Source organism: Scophthalmus maximus, chromosome 15, assembly GCF_022379125.1.
Source record: "Scophthalmus maximus strain ysfricsl-2021 chromosome 15, ASM2237912v1, whole genome shotgun sequence".
Taxonomy (NCBI): domain Eukaryota; kingdom Metazoa; phylum Chordata; class Actinopteri; order Pleuronectiformes; family Scophthalmidae; genus Scophthalmus; species Scophthalmus maximus.
In genome coordinates, this window is record NC_061529.1 from 5,248,911 (window position 1) to 5,269,130 (window position 20,220).

The 20,220-nt window shown below is 41.2% G+C and overlaps 1 protein-coding gene across 4 annotated transcripts; it reads right to left on the reverse strand.

Moving 5' to 3' along the window:
• Positions 1–545: 545 nt before the first annotated feature.
• Positions 546–18,970, reverse strand: rps6ka5 (ribosomal protein S6 kinase, polypeptide 5). 4 transcript variants are annotated; one of them, XM_035609944.2, is made up of 17 exons: positions 18,649–18,970; positions 15,918–15,989; positions 15,537–15,755; positions 15,289–15,404; positions 15,068–15,169; positions 14,511–14,594; positions 14,249–14,352; positions 14,011–14,161; positions 13,717–13,878; positions 12,194–12,319; positions 10,822–10,955; positions 10,245–10,338; positions 9,358–9,444; positions 8,841–9,032; positions 7,552–7,711; positions 6,792–6,955; positions 546–6,156 (listed from the first exon to the last, which is right to left on the reverse strand). In XM_035609944.2, exons 1-17 carry the CDS (start codon positions 18,716–18,718, stop codon positions 5,860–5,862), a joined length of 2,334 nt encoding a protein of 777 aa, XP_035465837.1. In that variant the 5' UTR covers positions 18,719–18,970; the 3' UTR covers positions 546–5,859. The 4 variants fall into 4 exon arrangements, with proteins under 4 accessions (XP_035465837.1, XP_035465836.1, XP_035465835.1 ...); XM_035609943.2 differs by having other exon boundaries at positions 9,274–9,444; positions 14,035–14,161; positions 18,649–18,969; XM_035609942.2 differs by having other exon boundaries at positions 9,274–9,444; positions 18,649–18,969.
• Positions 18,971–20,220: the final 1,250 nt, after the last annotated feature.

The following is a 20,220-nucleotide window of genomic DNA, read 5'->3' on the forward strand; positions in this document are numbered from 1 at the left end:
TTAACTATAATTGTAAAATAATTATTTGGGATGTTTATTAAAACCCCTGCACAAAAAATAGTAATATATATTAACTATGATAATACAAATTTGAATACATTATTTTGCTTTGATAAGCTGTGAAAGATATTCTCCACAATTACGTAGCTAGAAAAATTGATTGAGTATAGTCATCTTCAAATTAATTGATAATGATAACAATCTGTTATTGCAGCCCCAAATAGATGTTATATTTGAATTTCCTGTTGCAGCATATGATTTTTTTCTTTTAATTTCAAAGACCAACATAACAATTACTTCAAAATTTAAAAATTCTTGAGACACTAAACTAAATGGATTAAACTAAACAGAAGCCTTTTCTTGAGTCCACTTTTGGAGTGTGACCATTTTAATCAAAGTAAATTAAATGAAACTTGAAATTTACATTTATTACAATACATTTTTTAAGACACTAATGAACCTAATTTGGTTTTCATTAATGGATTTGACCAACCTGGCGAAAACAGATGAATCTCTAGATCTGATCTGAATGATTTGGTTTCAAACATGTTTAACAGAATCTTTTATTTGTCTTATCAATGGATAGCTCATTAAGACTGGACAACAGTTCCCCTCATGGTGCTTTATTAAACACTGCCATCTAGAGGCTGGCTGCTGAAATGAAAGATTTCATGCCCGCTTATTAACCTTTTAAAACGAGAATACCATTATTAAATCTGAGCGTTTCTATCTATCATTTAATAGCCAAGGCCAGTAAGTGAACAGGAAGTCGCACATTTATTGTCATTCTTGACAACTCAAACAAAAAAAATCCTGGTATCACAAAATATCTGCAGGAATGATGAAAAAACACTTGAAAACACAACGAAGCCAAGGATCACTTCGACGACTCGTCGTGGTCTGGTCGCGGCCAACAAGTAAAGCATTTATTGAAGCAAATCAAGGTTTGAGTTTGTTTTTTCTTCCTCATATTATCAATGGTTGTGCCTGAATACCTGAATGACGATGTTCACAGTGCCCTAAAAAAAGCAGGTACAGTACAAGCACACGGTGTAACCCTTGCAATAGGTTAAAGTACTATCTGGAGTTGAGGTTTGTATTCGAAGAAATCGTATCGGGAAATATTGGACACAGGTCATCACCAGAAACAGACGATCTGAACCCGCACAAAAAAAACAACAAATATAGGACTCGTTTTTTCCTTTTCTTTTACAAAATAAAAAAATCCATTGCACGATTAAAATAACATACAAAGTGCAAAGTTTTGCCCTTAAAAGCTTGATTGTGTGTGTTTTTAAAACAGTTTGATAAATCGACCAATCTCAAAGGCATTCGCTGCTACAGTACTTAGTGACACGCTTTAATGATTATGTGAATCGACGGCGATTCAATTCGATTGATGGGAGTCGAGCGGTAGCGGTGACGGTGTTAGCTGCGGTAATGACGAGGACGGCGATGATGATGATGATGATGCTAAAAGGTTTTTCCTGTAGTACTGATCTCTCTCACCGACTTTACATAGATCAATACTGACTCCGTGAACCTAATAAACTCAAGAACATATATGTTAAAGTACCATATACAGGAAAATTAAAACTGTCAATTCACCCAAGATATCCCCACAAAAATACTTATTTCATTATTCTATCAATTTTAATGTTTCAGTTTGTTTGATGTTGTAATTTTTTGCGAACATATCCATTAAAGCAGTCGTTTACAACATTTTTGTCGGAGTCTACACACAATTAGAGCTGCAACAGTTAATCGACAAGTAATTGATTACTAATTTATCACCAACTATTATAATAATTGATTAGTTGGTTCAATATTTTATGATGTCAAATTCTTAAATGTGAATATTTTCTGGTTTCTTTGCTCCTCTATGGCAGTAAACTAAATATCTTTGGTGTGCTGACAAGACAAAACAACACGTTTTGGGAAACACGATTGACATTTTCCACCATTTTATAGACCAAACAACTGATCGATGAATCGTTAAAAAAAATAATCGTTAGTTACAGCCCTAATTCTATTTGTTTGATATTGTAATTTTTTGCAAACTGACCCTTTAAAGCATTGGTTTCAGCAGTATACACACAATATATTATTCTTCTGTTATTTCAAACTACTATTTACATAAAAGTGTATCTTACACTTAGTCAATCAATTTCATACATGATGATATTCAGGCGATTGTCTTCTGTCATTCATTACATCTGATGGAATTCCCATCATGTTTCTAGTTTATAATCCTATTTGTGGATCATTATCATTATTGTTGTTGTTGCTATAATTATCAATAAAATCGTTCCTCGTTACTCTTTTTTGGTGCAGCACCACTATAGGTTTTGGCCATTTCAGCACCACGGACAGCTCCGTACGAGACCATACTTTAAAATCTGACCACATCGGCCATCTGTTCCAAAATCCACTACGTGCACCTAGGCAAGTGGCATTGCTTTCCACGCACAACATCCCCTTCAGCTTTGGCAACCACGTAACACGAAGCAACTCACAGGAGGAACAGAAACGCAGATCGGTCGACTCGAGGAACATAAAAACAGCAGTAACTGATTTGTACAAAAACAGTTTAAACTATCAGCCCTCCAAATAACGTTCGCAAAAAGGTATAAAGGTTTAGCTCATCAAGTGGGGGTGCGTTCAAAGAGGAAGCACTGTCGGCAGATCGGGAACTTTCATTCAAGTTCAAGGGAATCGACAAAAAAAAAAAAGTGTATCAAAGACAACAGGACGTCGGAGCGAAACCCTCCCTCCCTCCCTCCCCTGTTTGTGGCACAATGAACACTGAGTGCTCATCCAGGTTGGGGCGAGAGGCCACGAGACACTGGTTCTACACCAACCCACTGGTATTTTCTCCCTACAAAGACTGTGAGCTCGGGTCCCACGGAGGCAGCGAGCGGAGCACGGTGTTTTCTTTTGAACAAACTGCAATGCAGCACATCAGCTAATAGAGCCTGGCTCCCAGAGGGGGGGGGGGGGGGGGGGGGGGGGCTGGATATAGGACACTCTTCCTCTTCCTCCTCTCGAGCTATTTATACACCCAAACAAAAGAAAAGAGCCTTAATGAGGCAGCAGCGGGGAACTCATGCAAACAGAGTTAGGCGAGAGCGCTGTAGTGTTCAGCTCCAAGAATTCCCGCTTTTTTCTTCTTCTGTACGAGCGATTGATCCCCCTTTGCTATTTTTTGTTTGTAGCTGATTTTACAGGAGTAAAACTACAGTACATTTACATCGTGTTACACTACGTTTGAACCCATTTGCTGAGGGTTTTTTTCCTTTTTAAAAATGGCAAAAGCAACACAATAGTGAAAAGAGAATGCATAGTTGTAAGCATGATTATGTGCTGCATATGGATACTGTACGTTCATCCTGAAAGGAATCTCTGAGGAAACCAAGTGAACAAAAAAAAAAAGAACTCGTCTAAAATATTTCACCGGTTGGACGAAAAACAAAAAAACAGAAACGGTGATGCATGAAGCATTTTGTTGCATATTTGCATGAAAGGAAAAGATCTCATGCAGCTCAGAGTAGCTACCTCGAAATCAATGCTTTGGTTCAGATTCAGAGTGCATTCGAATGGAAGAAGATGAGGGAGTGTGTGTGTTTAGATGCGCACAAGTCGTCCAACCACGAACCTGTGCCCGAACTGAATGAGAGAAAACTTCGGTTTCTAGGCAACTTCACATACTGATCACAAAATACCCCTGTACAACTGAATACAGTATTTCAACTACCATGGACACAGACTAGAACACAATATGAAAAATATATATATATATACATATACATATATATATACATATGCATATATACATATACATATATATATACATATACATATATACATATACATATATATATATATGAAAAAGAGCATTGCATTTTAATTAGCTAACTATCTTGCTAATACCAGTTCTTTAACATTACAATATTCAGGCTATTGAAAAGGGGGGGACGTCTGCACTTGAACCAGTAAAACTTCAAAATCCCCAAATGAAATTGGAGATATTTAAATATGCAGGTTAACAAAAAAGAATCAAGTGAGAATTTTTCCTTAAAAAGAAAAGAGGCGGATGTTTCAGTTGACATCATGCACAGGGGACTTAATACGAACCAGACGTTTGCCTCACGCAGTGCAAAGATTTCCATTTCAGTCGTGCAGTACAGCATCGCTAACAGAGGGTCGGAGTAAAAAGTTAAAGGAGTTTTTTATTTTTCTTAGGTCTGTCCTCAGAAACTGAGGTTTTCATAAAGGGTAGATGTTATGAAGTAGCTTTAAGACTAAGGGTGGTGACGAATTGCCTTAAAATATCCATAATGCATCACCACCCCTGACCCTAACCAGATTTAACTGCTGCATATTTTGGCACAGTAACCTTTCCATCTAATCTTGCTTTATTTTTAAAAAAGGAGGCCACTCGAGGCTGTCCGGATCTCAGCATCCCGGATCTCAGTAAAGTCCACGTCATTCACCTCGCGCACCAAGCCGATCTGGATTTTCCCATTTGTACCATTCTGCCCAATCCAATTGGTCGTATAATTGATACAATTAGCAAATTTACACAACACAACACGGCAAATCAACTGCCAGGGCTAAATACTGATTTAAGGATCACACACACACCATGTGGAACAGTGGCAGTGGTGCGTCTTGAAAGTCGTCACACTCCCACATCGGAGGCAGAAATAATTCTAAGTATAGCTCTTCTTGCAGGGTCACGCCCCCTCAGGCAGCAGTATTTCCCCACACGACAATAAAACCCACAAGATTTTGGCTGAACAAACTACATCCACATAAGGTTGTTTCTACAAAAACATGTTTACACGTTTGCTTATTTTATTCCTTATAGGTAAGGAAATTGTTTAGTTTTTTTTGACCACTGGACAGAGCTGCAGTTAAACCCCAAAACTCACCAGGCTCCATAAATAATTTTTTTAAAGTCTGTCACATAAATTCAACAAAAGGGTTTACGACCATTAACCAGTAGCTCATGGTGTTAATCTCTTCTCGCGTTTTCTTTCTCACAGCGTGCCCACTATGCGCCTCGTTAGCCGACGACTAGAAGCGTTGGTGTCTGAAGACTACGAAGACGTACAAACAACTATCTGACTACGTGGAAACAGTCTGTAGAGCTGATAGGGATTACCACATACACGCATACATAAAATATCTCTTTTATCCATAAGTTCTCTACGCATCGGTCTGAACCATAAATAAGTTAGCAATATAGCTTAATATAAATAAATTTCAGTCTGTAAAATTCACATACATAAATACCCGGCACCATCTCGCAGAGACTTCCCAGAAAAGAGAAGTCGACCCAAACGTTGCGCTACGCTGCAGCACATTTGCATTCTTCTCTCCCTTTGACCCCAAAAAAATTACAAAGCTTCCACGGTGTAAACACGGCGACTTTCCCTTTAAAACCTCTGGAGGCGTCGACGGAGACGAGCGGACAGAGCTGTGATTTCGTGACTAGACTGAAGGAGTCTCTGCATCGTCTGTCTGGACGTGCGGCAGGAGGGCAGCCCTTTCCATTTTGGACACGGGTGACGACTTCTTCCTTGTCCAGTCCCTGATTGATACAGTCTGTGTGAGAGAGAGTGAGAGGGACAGGCTATTGCTAGTGATGATTTATTGATTGACTGATTGATAGTGAGGTGACGGTTGTTGCTCTTGCTGCATGCTTCGGGGACTTGCAGACGTCCATGCAATTGAGCCGGGGACAGAGAGCTGCCAGGGAAAGAGAGAAAGAGGGGAGAGAGCCGTCTCTGCCCCGGTCGGAGCCTTCTTTCTTTTCACAAAACTGTCTGAATCTTCCTTTTTTCCCTCAATGTTTCACTGTGCTTCTGAGAAGTGAAACGCCGGAGGCGCCGGCTGGTGCGCAGAGTCCGTTCCCAGGGCCACGGGTGTGTTGACAGGGGTGCTGTTGGGGGGCTGCGGGTTGGTGGTGTCGCCCTCGGGAAAAGTCTTCTCCTGAGACTGTGAGGACGAGGACGAGGAGTGGGTGCTCTCACTGGAACTGCTGCGGGTCTCCGTGCTTGTACTCGTCTTTTTCATCTTCCTCCTTTTGGCTAGTGGCGCCTTGTCCACCGTCTGCAGGCGGAAACCCTCCCGCTTGCATTTGTTAAATGCCTGGGACGAAGAAAACAACAAAAAAAGGCGGACTGATGAGTCAGTTATCAAGATTTCTTTGAATTATTCATTTTTTCGAAGGGACACACTGATCCAATTTTGTCAGACCAGGCTGCTTTGTTTTTTTCACTCATTAAATACAGATTTTAACTGCTGCAACAAATTATTCTTTCTTTGTGCTGCAAACTATTTTTCTAATTAATCAAAACAGTTCATAAATGACAGAGTAGTGAAAAATGCTGGTTTAATAATTTTCAAATAGCTTGTTTTGTCTGCCCAATAGTAACAAAATAAGAAAATGATCATCAGTTTCGCATAAGACAAAGAAAAGCAGCAAATTTGCAGCTTTAACTAAGGAATGTTTGGTATTTTTGCCTAAAAGCTTGCTTGGAAAATTAATCTTATATAATTATATATAATATTTATATTACAGTGTCAGTTATACTTTGGACAAATCTCTTCATGATACATATAAAAAAACATCAGTCTCTGTATTATATCATTCAGGTCGATGAGTTGAAGAGTGATGCAGAGTCCAGAGCAGTGACAGCAGCAGCACATTAACAGTCTGAACCACAACAAGAAGCCAAGAGGTCGCGAAAGCCTGACCCACATCTAATAATACCATTTCTTACGTGAAAGGTGGCTTTGACGTAAGTGTGGACGGAGGCAGTGGAGGAGCCGAGAATGTCCGGGGTCATGAGCGGGTTGGAGGACAGCTGGCTGTCGTCCTGGAGCCAAGCGTTGTAACGGAGGCCGCACATCTTAATCCTCTTGTTTGGGTCCACGGTGAGCAGCTCTGCGGGGAACGAGACACAGATAAATATACCTTCAGTGCCTTTAATAGGTCAGTGAATAGGTTGAGCCACGAGAGAGGAAGTGACTTCCTCTCCAGGTCGTTCAACTTCCTGTGAGCTTCTTTTTTAGCTTAAGGTTCAAACTAGGATTCCAAAAAGCAAACAAATGGTTAGCTTCAATAACAAATTTCAAAAAAACCATTGGATATCCTTTAAATCCAAAACTCCTCTTGCTGAATTTTGCTCACATTAGATGTTAAAACTGGAGTAAAGAGTCCTGTAATTTTGTGATTATGATAGGTTGATAATCCATCATGGATTTTTTCATAATGGAAATATGGGCGTCATTTTTATGATCAAAACTATTTAACAGGCTGGACCATTAAAGACTTTGACATTTGGTGAAGAAAACAAACTTGTGGTGACCTTAAAGAACACAGTGGCCATGTATCACGCCCTCTCTACATTTCTTTAGCCACATTTTGCAACTTTCACTCAAATGATGTTCACTAACATCTTAAAACTTTATCAACTATACTAAAATGCATATCTGGTCTTGAGCTTCTTTGTAGTTTAAGTCGCCAGTTCCCCTCCTCACCTTGTATCAGGTCCTTGGCCTGCTGCGAGACGTTTCTCCAGGCCTCTCCTTCGAAAGAGAAGTCCCCCTGTTTGATTTTCTTCATGATTTCCTCAGCACTGGTGTGGGTCAGGCTCTTCCCCTGACACTGAAAAGGCACCTGACCGGACAGCATGGTGTACTGCAAACAGAGAAACAACACTGAGTATTCCTATTTAAAACCACAGGAACACACGTACTTAGATATCTACAGTGAAAGTCTAAGATCTAAATCGTTTTGTGCCTGTCAGTGTGGAACAGAACAAGTCACATGCTCGTCTTTGTTGATATCTTGCTGCCTACAGTGAACAAGGGAAACGGGCATAGCGCTCCACATTCTATTATTGTCATACTGCTGCATGTTGTTGACTGTGGTTGAACCGGCACTGAACAGAAGAGCGGTCCGTGCTCAGCTGAATGAACAGGACACTCTCACCTTGGCCTGTTTACATCTGCCCTCAGATTTCTCATTAACAATGACGTGCAGTTGGGAGCAGCCCTTTTGGCACTAGAGGATCTGTGGAGCCCTCTCCCTCTCTTTGTGTCCACACACTTTGCTGCCAGGGCATTGTGCACACAGCTTGTCAGCAGCCATTTCATCAAAGCTCCATGAGGCACACTACTCTCATATCCCCCCCAGGGGGCGACGGTGCAAATCAGCACTGCAGAGAGAGACCAGGCTCAGTACGGATGACTGGCCAACTACAAAAGATCTCTCTCACAACTCTCCTTTTAATTTTATATTCACACAGAAAAAAAGGTTGAATTTCCAATCTACGTTTTATTCGAGCACAGCGGTGACCAACTTGCCATACTGCGGTGAACATTAAAAACTGTCAGCTCATCACAGCATCCTGACGGTTGTAACACTGAACACGAGAGCGAGATGAATATCAGGCGAAACCGATTTAACCAGAACATGCTCACACATGCTCACACATGCAAACACACAAACACCGAAAGCCTAAACTACAAAGTCAGTCGATATAACAACTAATTGCTTAATCAGAATGGCCTGCAGCAAAATGTTTTATCCATAAACTGGATAACATAAAAAAAATGATTATGTTGGGATTATGCAGTCACAATTAAAGATGTTTCTAAATCTTTTGGCAGTATTTTTTTTCTTCTTTTAACTGATAAAATATATGATACAATATCTATAAGTGTTTATGTCTCCTCAGACTTATGTTGAGTTTTAATAAATGTTTCTGTGACGCTGTGTTTAGTTTTAACCTGAGCATGTATCCGTCTTCCCCACAGGCACTCACCAGAATGACCCCCAGACTCCAGAGGTCACAGGACTCGTCGTAGCCATCGTATTTGAGTATCTCTGGCGCAGCGTACTGCAGGGTGAAGCACGGAGTCTTCAGCAGCTGATTGTCTGGTGGTTTGAGGCGGGCGAAGCCAAAGTCTATGATTTTGATCTCGGAGTTCTCGCTCTCATCTGTGAAGATCAGGTTCTGCCGAGGCAATTCGAGACACGTACAGCAATCATTTCTTTCTGTCTGGCTAAGCGGGTCCACTCAAGAGCTTACTGAATTGGATATCGAGATATGTCTGACCACTGGTACCTTTGTTTTTCATAGAAGATTTAAGAGTCAGAATGAGGTAATACATCAGAGCATAAAAAGTCTAGTCTGTCTGTACATACAACAACTTCTACTAGCAGCCCTGCGGCTCCCTGAGTTTTAGGTCCAATACCTCTGGTTTAAGGTCCCTGTGCACCACTCCTACGTCGTGCATGTGACTGACAGCAGACACCAGTTTGCGCATGATGCGACTCGCCTCTGTTTCACTGAAATGCTGCTTCCTGCGGATCCTCTCCAACAGCTCCCCTCCACCGAGCAGCTCCAGAACCAGGAAAGTGTGGAGCTACAAGCAAAACAAAAACACACAGAAAACATTTTCATTTCTCACAAGAATCCCAAACCTTTATTCTTTGAACTGCTCTAAATTGGTATAGTGTGGTGGACCCAAAATCCAAGATTAACTAAAAGTTAACAAAAGTATCACAACCTGAACTGCAATGTGATACGACGGATAGGATTTTTTTATTGGGTAATAAATACAGCAAAAACAGTCCCTTCCTAATCCCATGATGGTAACATCAAACCATAATGATATTGAGTAAAAGTGAAAGGAGCCAGACAAAGTGGGAAAGGAACAATGTGTCTGGGCAGCGGGGTAGAGTTTCTCATTAGTGCCGGGTCTGAGGAACAAAGGCGGGACTAGGTCGAGGCGAGGCGAGGCAGCGCCGCTTTGATCTGGGTCACGGGCCTCTGAGATACACTAATAACCCCACTGAGCTCATCAGGACTAAAGTGGTGCTCGTGGGCTTGAGGGGCTCGGGCTAATGAATCGCAACACAGTCAGGCACACAGACACACCTCGCCAATAACCGAGCTAAGGTACATGTGGAACATATGCACACTTGGTTTGGGGTTGAGTGTGTGTGGCTCGATTAAATCTAGGTCGTTTTTAATTCAGCAGTACAAAACGCGTGTTTGTACAGCTGCGGTATGACAAACGCGTTTGATGTGAAATATTGAGCACACGCGGAAATGTTTATGGGACAATACATGAAGAGATAGAGAAATACCCCGAGGGCCTCCTGCATCCCCATTAATCTGCCTTGTTCCAGTTCCAGGGTTTAATAAGGCTGCGGTCCTCACCTGGTCGTGGTAAATCTCGTGTAACTTGACGATGTTTGGGTGGCCGTCGCAGAGCTTCAGGGCTGCTATTTCCCGCTGCGTCTGTGCTTCCATTCTACAGCGGACACAAGCAGGAAGCCAGAAAACTCAATGAAATACAATACTTTTTGCTTCCTTCAAAAGGTTTTCAGTTGCCAATTTGGTCCCTACTGCCTTTCGCATTACATATTAGAAAATACACAGTATATTGTAATCAAAAAAATACTGCGAGTGCAGTGTGTAAACAACACTCTTTAAGAGATGTCCTAGCGGGTGGTGCTGCAACTCTGTGGTTTTGGCCTAGTGGTAGCACGTCGTAAAATCACAACAACAACAACAAAGAGAGAAACAAGCTTTCTCCGAAAACGCTTACTGACCCTTACACATGACAACCACATTTTAATTTCAGAGGCATTACTATCATTTTTAGGTCAAGTTTTGCTCTGACTTGTCCACCTTGACACAGTCAAGGATGACAATAACTAATGCAGAAAACATGCATGCAGAAAACTGACTGATGCTGTGATTCAAGTGTGATTTACTTTCTGTGAGCTTTTACCTCTTGCTGACAATTTTCACTGCGTACTTCTGTCCTGTCTTCTTGTGTGTGCAGCGTCTGCAGATTGAGAAGCTGCCCTCTCCCAGAGCACTATCCTTCAAGTCCATCTCATAATTCATATAGAAGGGCGAGTCCTGAAATGGGGGGGGGGGGGGGGGGGGGGGGGGGTGGACCTGGTCAAATATGAAATTTTAACCGACACCAAAGTGTGCAATAATTGCGGCTGACCTCTATTATTATGTCTTTCACGCTAAATGTTTTCATTGGTGTCATGTATATCAATCAACGTAAAAAAGTACAGAATAGATAGATATAGATATTTATAACCTCTGACTGTCTTTATTCTTTCTAAAGAGGATTCTTTAATGGGGGCCAGTGGAACTAGGCTTGCTGGTTGCATTAGTAAATGGACCCATCTTATGGCAGAATAACCACTTATAGAACAGAGGTCATGTCTTTAAGATAATCTTTATCTAATTAATCTAATTTTATGCCAAGTCACATTGTATATTCAGGATTTGTATAAACATTAGTTCAGTCGGTCTGTGTACGTTATCAAAATTAATATTCATTCAAAAACAGAAATGTGAAAGAGGCAAATGTACATGGCATAAATACATAAATAGGAATTACGATTGTTAACTAGTTTCCTGTAGGGTAGAGAAAAGTTTATTGAAATTAAGTTAATAATAAAAGACAGAACAATAATAAACATAGTGACAAAATAAAAGATTCAATAATAAAACAAGAATAATCTCTACAAGGACACAAGATTAAATTAATATGTAATAGCAGTAAAGGCTGAAAAAATTTGTAAGCTCTGATAAGTTTGTTAATGTCAATTAGTTATTTTTTATATTTGTTAGTCATTAGTTAATTAGTTAGATAACTATGTAAGGATATAAGTAGGCTATGACCAAGATTATATTTCAGAATTTTGCTAATTAATTACACATGGCTACAAAAATGTATTTGAGCTCAACTGACAAGCATAATGAGGATTATTAAGAATTCCTCATTGCTTATAACAAATGGGTTTTTAAAAAAAACGGTAACGTATGTGATAAATCTTTCACTTAATATCTACAGAGCGTTTCTACTCAAGCAGGTACAACGGATGTTAATGAGAGAGAGCTTAAGAACTAAATGAATGCAGAAAAGGGTAATGCACATAGTATATAAGTGAATTAATGAACAAAATTCAATACATGATCAGGCTGAAAACTAAATCAAAGTGCAGTACAAAAAGAGTACATTCGAAACAAATTGTAGTGAAATGGAGAGAATGGGGTGGAAAAAAAATTCATGTCTGTCACAGCAGCCATTAGCTTAAGTGTGTTTGTGCAGGGGGATCCAAGTCCATTTATCTTACCTTCATCATGGCGCTGCGGGCCACCGCGGCAGAGCCCGGCCTCTCGGAGCCCCCACACAGCTGGACAGGGTCGTCCATCACCACATTCCTCTTGAACAGGATGGAGGGGGCCATGAACGAGTAACCCTGCACAGAGAGAAACATAAACTCTTGGTGTTTACATTTTACCGAGACATACTGTAAAGAGAGGGTTGGACTGTTTGAACTGGGGGAAAAGGAAACTTCCATCGATCGCTTGAACAGCCTAAGAAAAAGACTGCAGCATTTTTACATACAGACATTTATAGACCTGATGCGTTTTTGATTATTTCCACATTTGGTGCATAACTTGAAGTTATTGTTCACTTTCCCCCTCAAATGTTTCTGCGTCAAACCAGCCTGTCAGTTCCACAATGAGCCCAATTCAGTTGATTCGTGAGTGACAGCCGCTGTCCAGCTGTTCCCATTGTTAGACCTGTCATTGTGAAGCGCTGTCTGCATAATTCCAGCTGTGAGGAGCCCAGCGCTTTGAGCTGCCATTAATCTCTCTCTCTCTCTCTCGCTCTCCCTTTTTCACTGACACACACACACACACACAGCTGTGTGGTATGTAGTGACAGCCATTGGTGGACGGAAGGATGGATGTTGAATGAATGAGATGCCCCAAATTGCTGGGCTTGAATATTTGATTGCTCTGCTGTGAAATTACATCTTGGCGCTCTTAATGCAATTTTAATTTTGTTTTGTGAGGCACTGTGGGGGAGCAAGTGCACGGTTTTAAAAATTGGGATTGCTGCAGTTATCTCAGAGATTGCTGGGCTTGCAAATTATAAAGACCACAAATTTTCAGACTATGTGAACGGCAGCTGAGAGTGAGAAAAAAGCCAAGATGAAGTTGGCAATCAAAGACCGAAGGCGTAACCGAGACAGACGTGGTGATGCTCTCGAAAGCGTAACCTTTTATTCCACAAGAAAAGCCCGTTAATGGATCTATTGATCCGCCGAGCTCAAGGATCCAGAAGGCAATCACGAGTTGAAATTTCATGCAATACATCAGACAGCCATCAGCTGGCACGGAGTTGTGGGCCATATTACAGTTCAAAGCTACATCAAAAATAGTCATTCACATCTGTTACTTCAATAAGAGCTGCATATGGCAGCAATTACCTCAATAAAAGACCCTTTAGTCAATTTGAATACCAATGCTCACTGACAGACTCATGTTGACTTACAGCAACCTTTTGAGGACATTCAAAACTTCACTTGATTACTTTCAATTGCTATTGAGTACGTCAAATATAGTCGCAGACAAAAAAGTGAATAATGTATAATGAGATTTTTCATCCATGTCAACATTTCACTCTGCCTGCAACCAAAGCCCAGACAAACATGAGCACAAAAGAGATGCAAATATAAATATTGTCCTGGGCAATGACCTATTGCAAGGAGCACAAAAGGAAATGTTTCTGTCTAAAAAACCACAAGACAATGAGTCACAACATAGATTAGTTTTGTTTTCTGACATCCCTTCCATTCCCTCCCACCTGAAAGATGCGGTCACAGTTCTGAGGCAGAGCTGCCGGGGAGTAGGTGGGGTCCATCTCGGTGAACTCATCTGCAAAATTGCTGACGTCCAGCTCGTCCCGAATCACTGGCTTGAATGGGGCAGGCACCTTCTTAGCTGCCAAGTCCTCCCAGTTAATTTTCTAAAGTAAGAGAAAAAAACATCACAATTCTTAATAGCACAGTATATATAAACTCCTGTGTAGTTATAGCCCACCCTGCTATTTTGTTTTTCTAAACACTGAAAAATTCGAGAGACAGGCAATGAGATCCACCTGGTAAAAAGGATGTTTCTTTACATTCGCTGCTCCATTAGGACCTGAGCCTAATCTCTTCTTTGGATCTTTGATGAGGAGTCGCTGGACGAGGTCTTTGGCAAGTGGTCCCATATCTTTGGGGAAAGGAGGATCCTTCTTAGAGATCCTCCTGTGATGTGCGACACAGATATGGTCAGTGTTGTAGGGTGGTTATTATAACTGAGGTCAGTGGTTGGTGATCAGGGAGAATCCATACTTAGCAATGTCTGTGTGAGAGTTCTCATCTCCGTCAACTGTGAAGGGTGATCCTCCAGTCAATAGCTCGTACATCAACACGCCGAGGCTCCACCAGTCCACTGCCTGGAATGCAAGAATGCAACGACCCGTGACTTAGACTTAACAGACTAAAAAAATTATATATATCTCACTGAAGAGTGCAGACATTCAGGAGAACGGAGAAGGGGAGTCTAGGCTGCTTGATTTGAGCAAACAGACATTGGCATAAAACTACAAATGACCTTGTCATGTCCAGACTCTCCTCCCTCCACAATTTCTGGAGCCATGTATTCAATGGTGCCACAGATAGAGAAAGCCCTTTCCACCTGTTTAAAAAAACACAAAAAAAACACACGCATTAATAGACACTTTATAGAAGCTCTATATGACACAGAACACAGAAGATATTGGACTCTGCATGTTGTTTAATGCCTGAGAGAAAAGAGACCAGGACTATGACACAACTGTGTCAACTTTTAATACTCATGATTAAAGAAAGCAACAATCAAAAGTAAAGATCAGAAAAATTTGAAAAGGTATTTTTATTTTAGACATAAATGCTCAAAAACTCTAAATTAAGGATTTTTTTGTAAAATATGAAATTAAAAATATATATATTAAAGAAGAAAATACATAGACATTTAAGATAGTTGCACCAAATCGCTGCACACAGAAAAACATTAAAATATATTCAAGGATTTTTAAAGAAAAGGGAAAAGTCTGTCTCTCTTCTGCACTGCTTCCTGAGAAGTGAAAGGATTAAGAAAGTTTTGACAAATATGATTGAGACCTACTGTACCTGATCAAATTCCTTACTGAGGCCAAAGTCTGTGAGAACTATATGACCACTGGAGTCCAGTAGAATGTTCTCAAGTTTCAGGTCACGATACACGATCCCAAGCTGCACACAAGAAAACGACAGAGGGTCAATGACATGTGAAAGATAGAGGAATGAAAACAGCAATATTCAAGTTCTGAACGGACGAGACAGTTTGATTGTGTTGAATCTGAGTGGGTTACCTCGTGCAGATGCTCCAGGGCCAACACGATCTCTCCAATGTACAGGGCTACTTCTTTCTCCTTGAATCGCACCCTTTGTACCAAATGTGTGAAGAGCTCCCCGCCATTTACGTAATCTGTGATGAAAGATATCCTGTCACGTTTCATCCAAAAAAATATACATTGATGTGTTTTTCTAGATGGGAATTTAGCTGCTTTTACTGGCATAGACACAACACAGGAGTATACATGTGAAAAAATATCTTAACCGAGTATGAGGTGCAGCTTGGTATCCGTCTGAAAGGCGTAGTGGAGAGTGACGAGGAACGGAGACTGGCGGATGTGCTCCAGGACTTGTCGCTCTGTGCGCGTGTGTTCCGCGGTCTTGGCCTTTTGTACAATAGTGGCCTTCTTCAGGACCTTCATGGCATACAGCTTTCCTGCATCATGACCGCTCACTTTCCTCACCAAGAACACCTTGCCGTACGCTGGTGGTTATAAAATCAACAAAATACAAAGGCCAAAGTTCAGTGAACAGAAAATGACTGGCATGATGTGCTTATCGTCCCAAAAACACAGCGTCGGAGGCAAGACTGGCGTGCACACAATCATATAAAATGTCGTGCTCTTTTCAACACAGATTTACTCACCTCCTGTGCCCAGCACCTTTAATAGCTCAAAGTTTTCAATGCCCACCTTCTCCACATGGCCCGTCAGGTTGGCTGAAGAACAAATGAGAAAATTATGCTTTTTATTACCCAGTTCATATGACAAAGACAAGGGTGGCTTGAATGACAAACATGCAGGTAAAAATAGTAAATCAGCAGATTGCACTCGGTGTTTGTGACCGCAGTTGCATTATAAATCTCCCACCTTCCACGACTGATGCCACAGTAGACTAGGGCTGCAACTAATGATTATTTTCATTATGGATTAATCTGTTGATTATTTCTCTATTAATATATTAGTTGTTTGGTCCAGAAAATGGTGAAAAATGATTGTGTTTCCCAAACCCCCAAGATGATTTTTTTGTTTTGTCTGCACAGCAAAGAAATTCATTTTACTGTCATAGAGGAGCAAATAAACCAGATATTATTCATATTTAAGAAGCTGAAATCAGAGAATTTTGACTAACAGTTGCAGCTCTACATCAGAAAACCCACTGGAGAATCAGCATGACTTGCAAGCCATTCACTGACAATGACAAAATACAACATACAAAAACCAAGACATTAAAAGATCTGAAGAGAGACACTAGTTGTGGATGCAGACTGTAGAATACAAAAATGTAGGGTCAATAGACCTCTTTTAATAACCAGTTAGGAAAATCTGGGTTTTAAAAGTGAATACATTGTCAACAGCTGCAAACTGTAGTAGCAACTGGGTATCTTACTATGGGGGAATTTTGTAAAATGTGCAAATACAGCTAAGACTATGTCTGTAAATCAGTAGACTTCCTTCACGTAAACAAAGATGTATCTGTGATGAAAAGCTGACTTACACTGAACTCTTTGAATAATCAACAGTATCAAAAAAAGTAATATTGCAGGCATCTACAAGCAAACATGCTACATCAACCCGCATTTGGCAATTATCTTTCCATCTAAGATGTTCAGTAAAATTTAGCACACACACTGGCACTGATTTCATGTGTCTTTTCTAGATCACGGTGTCCCAGCACAGCTGACCGAGCACGGCATCCTATTAGACATGCATGTATCCATTGTAGTGAAACACATTCATTCTGTCTCGCACTCTGGAAAATAGGCTACTAAGCTATTAAAAGTGCCTCAGTTCGTCTTTGCGTGTGTGTGTGTGTGTGTGTGTGTGTGTGTGTCCTTTTTACACACAAGAAGGGATGCTGCGGCCTCAGGGGGGAAATCATTTCTAAATGTATTCATTTCAAAACAAGAACACTAGCCTTCAAAATTCAAGGGTCATAGGGTTCCGGTTGTGTAACATCCTCGTCAAGCTCATGAATCCCACAGCGAGGGGTACAAAAGATGGGGGCTAAGCAGATGAGGTGTGAGATTTGGCATTAAAAAAAACAACAAGTGCAAGTGGCAACTAGACGGACTGCATATTTAGGGTAGGGCAGTAAATGGAGGTGCAGCACAGTCATGTTGCAGCCTGAACAGCAGCACTGTGTCATTATAAACCAGTTACAGCTGTGAGGCAGTGTGCAACTTCATTCAGCAACCCCTCTGCATTGACTCGCCACTATATACTGCATACCAAATTGTGAATAGCAACAGTAACCAGGACTGTATTTCCTGTTTATTCCTGTTTTAGAGTCGTGTTTTTTCAAGATGCTGCTGGCACAATGTCAACACGACTCCCCCCCCTTTGGTCCCATCATCATTCAGCACCAACAAAAAAACAAAAGCAGCTAGATGCTGCAGTGTCTTTAGGGTTAGGGCTCGTCAGGGTTAGGGTTCACAAATAACGTTAACGTTAATAAAGTTTCATCCACAAGCTTTCATACAGGAATGAGGAATAAGGTGTATAAAGAAAGTGACCAGAAATGACTTCTGCTTGACATTATATGTAAAATACAATATATATATATATATTTGACATTTCAGGGGGGGCGGGGGCTCCCGTTGGGGGGGCGGGGCGCCCTCCCAATTCGATGGTAGGGGAAACACTGTCAACTGCACACAACCATCAGTTTCACCTTAAGGATGATATTATGGATTATAGACCAGTGTGTAGGTTATTAACACGACTGGCCAAGGGACACAAGTGCACGTCTGCCACTGTGTCACACGAACCAACAGTTGAGCAACAACACACCTGCATAACAAAAAAAACAAAAAAAAAACGTGCAGGCTAAACCAATTAGCTAACGTTGTGACAAGCACTGCAGCTGTGTCTGCTTGCTCCTCGGGGGGGCTAAGAGGTTAGCAGTGACAGTTAACTAACACGGGAAATAACAGGAGGAAACACGAACTCACCAGGCAATTAACGTTACGTGAAGGCGTCGGCAGGGGCACGGACTGAGTGAAACCATCGGTCAGCTGGCTGATTTCTACCTAGTAACACGTTAACAACTGGGGTGGGGGGGTTTAAGCTAATGTTGTTGTTTTTTAAAAAAAAAAAACCTGGGTTCGACCACGCGTCGGCTAACGTTGGTGAAAACGGTTAGGCAACACTGCGTCCGCGTGAGTTCGCGGCAACGTTACGAGTAATGAGGGCGAGTCGGCTAGCGTTAGCCATGTTTGGACTCGAGTATCGTTCACGTTAGCGCCCGTTGACAAGTGACAGTTGGCTCCTCGGAGCTAGCCAGCTAACGTGTCGCCTCTTTAAGACACGTGTGTCTGCCAGAAAGAAGAAGAAGAAAAAAGAAGACAACGTGTACCGCGTGAGGAGTTCACTTACCATGTTTCAGCTCGTGCTTCACAGTAAACAGGTCGCCTTCTCTGGAAGATCCCTCCATCGGGGATGGCATCGTAAATTTTGGTGCTCTCAAAGATGCTTTTTTTTTTTTTTTTTTTAGGCAAGGTCGTGTCCACCTCTCAACCTCGTCTGCGATATGAACATGAAGAAGCTAAGATATATATATATAAGATGATTGAACGCCTGTGAGTTACTTGATAGATGTATCTAGGTGGAATATTGTTGGCAAGCCCCTAGCAGAAAGCGCGAGCCTTGAGGAAACACTTGCTCCGGCACATCGCCACTACCACTACCCTCGCGACCAGGCAAGTCCCTCTTCGCTGATTGGTGTTGCTACCCGAGAATCTGGCCTCTGATTGGATCGTTGTGTGTTAGCGAGACATAATCCCGCCTTCCGCAAAAAAAAGACTGACGCTGCCTTCAAATGCGCCTTGTACAAAATCAGGTCAAACGTCAGAACAGGAAAAATGTAAGTGCTGTCAAAATGCACATAAAGATGTGCTTCTAAATTCAAACTAGAGTAGTAGATATTATTATACTTTCATTTTACATAATTTTATGCAACATTCATATTTACTGGTTCTGGGGATCAACTTTTAGATTTTGCAAATAAAACACGATACTTTTGTTGCTATGTTGCTTATCAATATATTATTAATTAATTTTACTTGAGCAAAGTATGTCATTACTTCTTTCTACACTGCAAGAACAACACTAGGTTAAGAGCACAACTTAACATCTTACATCTGAAACCTAATTGTCATGAATAAGATATTTTCTTTCATGTTGATAAAATTAGGGACACTTCCTGTTTCCACAGTCAAGTTCCACTTCAGATTGATAGACCACCTCACAGTGTCACTCAGACAACATCACAATATTCTGAAAAATTCTAAATAAGTGCCAGTGACACCAAGATCCTCCCAGTGGCACTGGCAACTTGTGGCAACTTGTGGCACCTTTGTGGCAACCTGAAGCAGCTTGTGGCATCTCTGTGGCAACCTGTGGCATCTCTGTGGCAACCTGTGGCCCCTCTGTGGAAGCATGTGGCACTTCTGCTCTGCTTGGACCTGCTGCCCATCCCACGATATGAGGTATGTCCCATAGATCTTTGTCCATGATATCAGGTTGGTGCTGCAGGTAACCCATTGTGTCACTTCCGGACGGTCACTGGTGCTTGTGTAGCTGGTGTAACTTGTGTTTATCCACTACTCATCTTCATCTAAACACTCACAGCTCTCTCCTGTAATGATTCCAAAGCCGGCATGTTGTCTATCCAGCCATCTTTATTCATCTAACATGAGTTCCCCCTCTCACCAGCAGATGTCACACTAGGCATACCATAAAACTCCCCTCTTTTGAAATAGACTGCTGACAGAGAAAGACTTTGAAGAACTAAACCTGTAAACATATAATATCCTTGGAGTGAATGTCCAAAACACTTGTCACTGCTGTCTTTAACTAGTTTCAAAACATAACTTTCTAAATATCTAAAAGGTTCAAAACATGTATTTTGCAAAGTCCATACAGTATCAAGATACTGTAATGGAGTGA

Coding starts and splice junctions, on each gene's coding strand:
- rps6ka5 (XM_035609942.2), bottom strand. CDS start 18,718: ATGCCATCCCCGATGGAGGGATCTTCCAGAGAAGGCGACCTGTTTACT. Junction 15,170..15,288: donor CCCTGGAGCATCTGCACGAG/GTAACCCACTCA, acceptor TCTTGTGTGCAG/CTTGGGATCGTGTATCGTGA. Junction 14,353..14,510: donor GAGAGTCTGGACATGACAAG/GTCATTTGTAGT, acceptor CTTGCATTCCAG/GCAGTGGACTGGTGGAGCCT.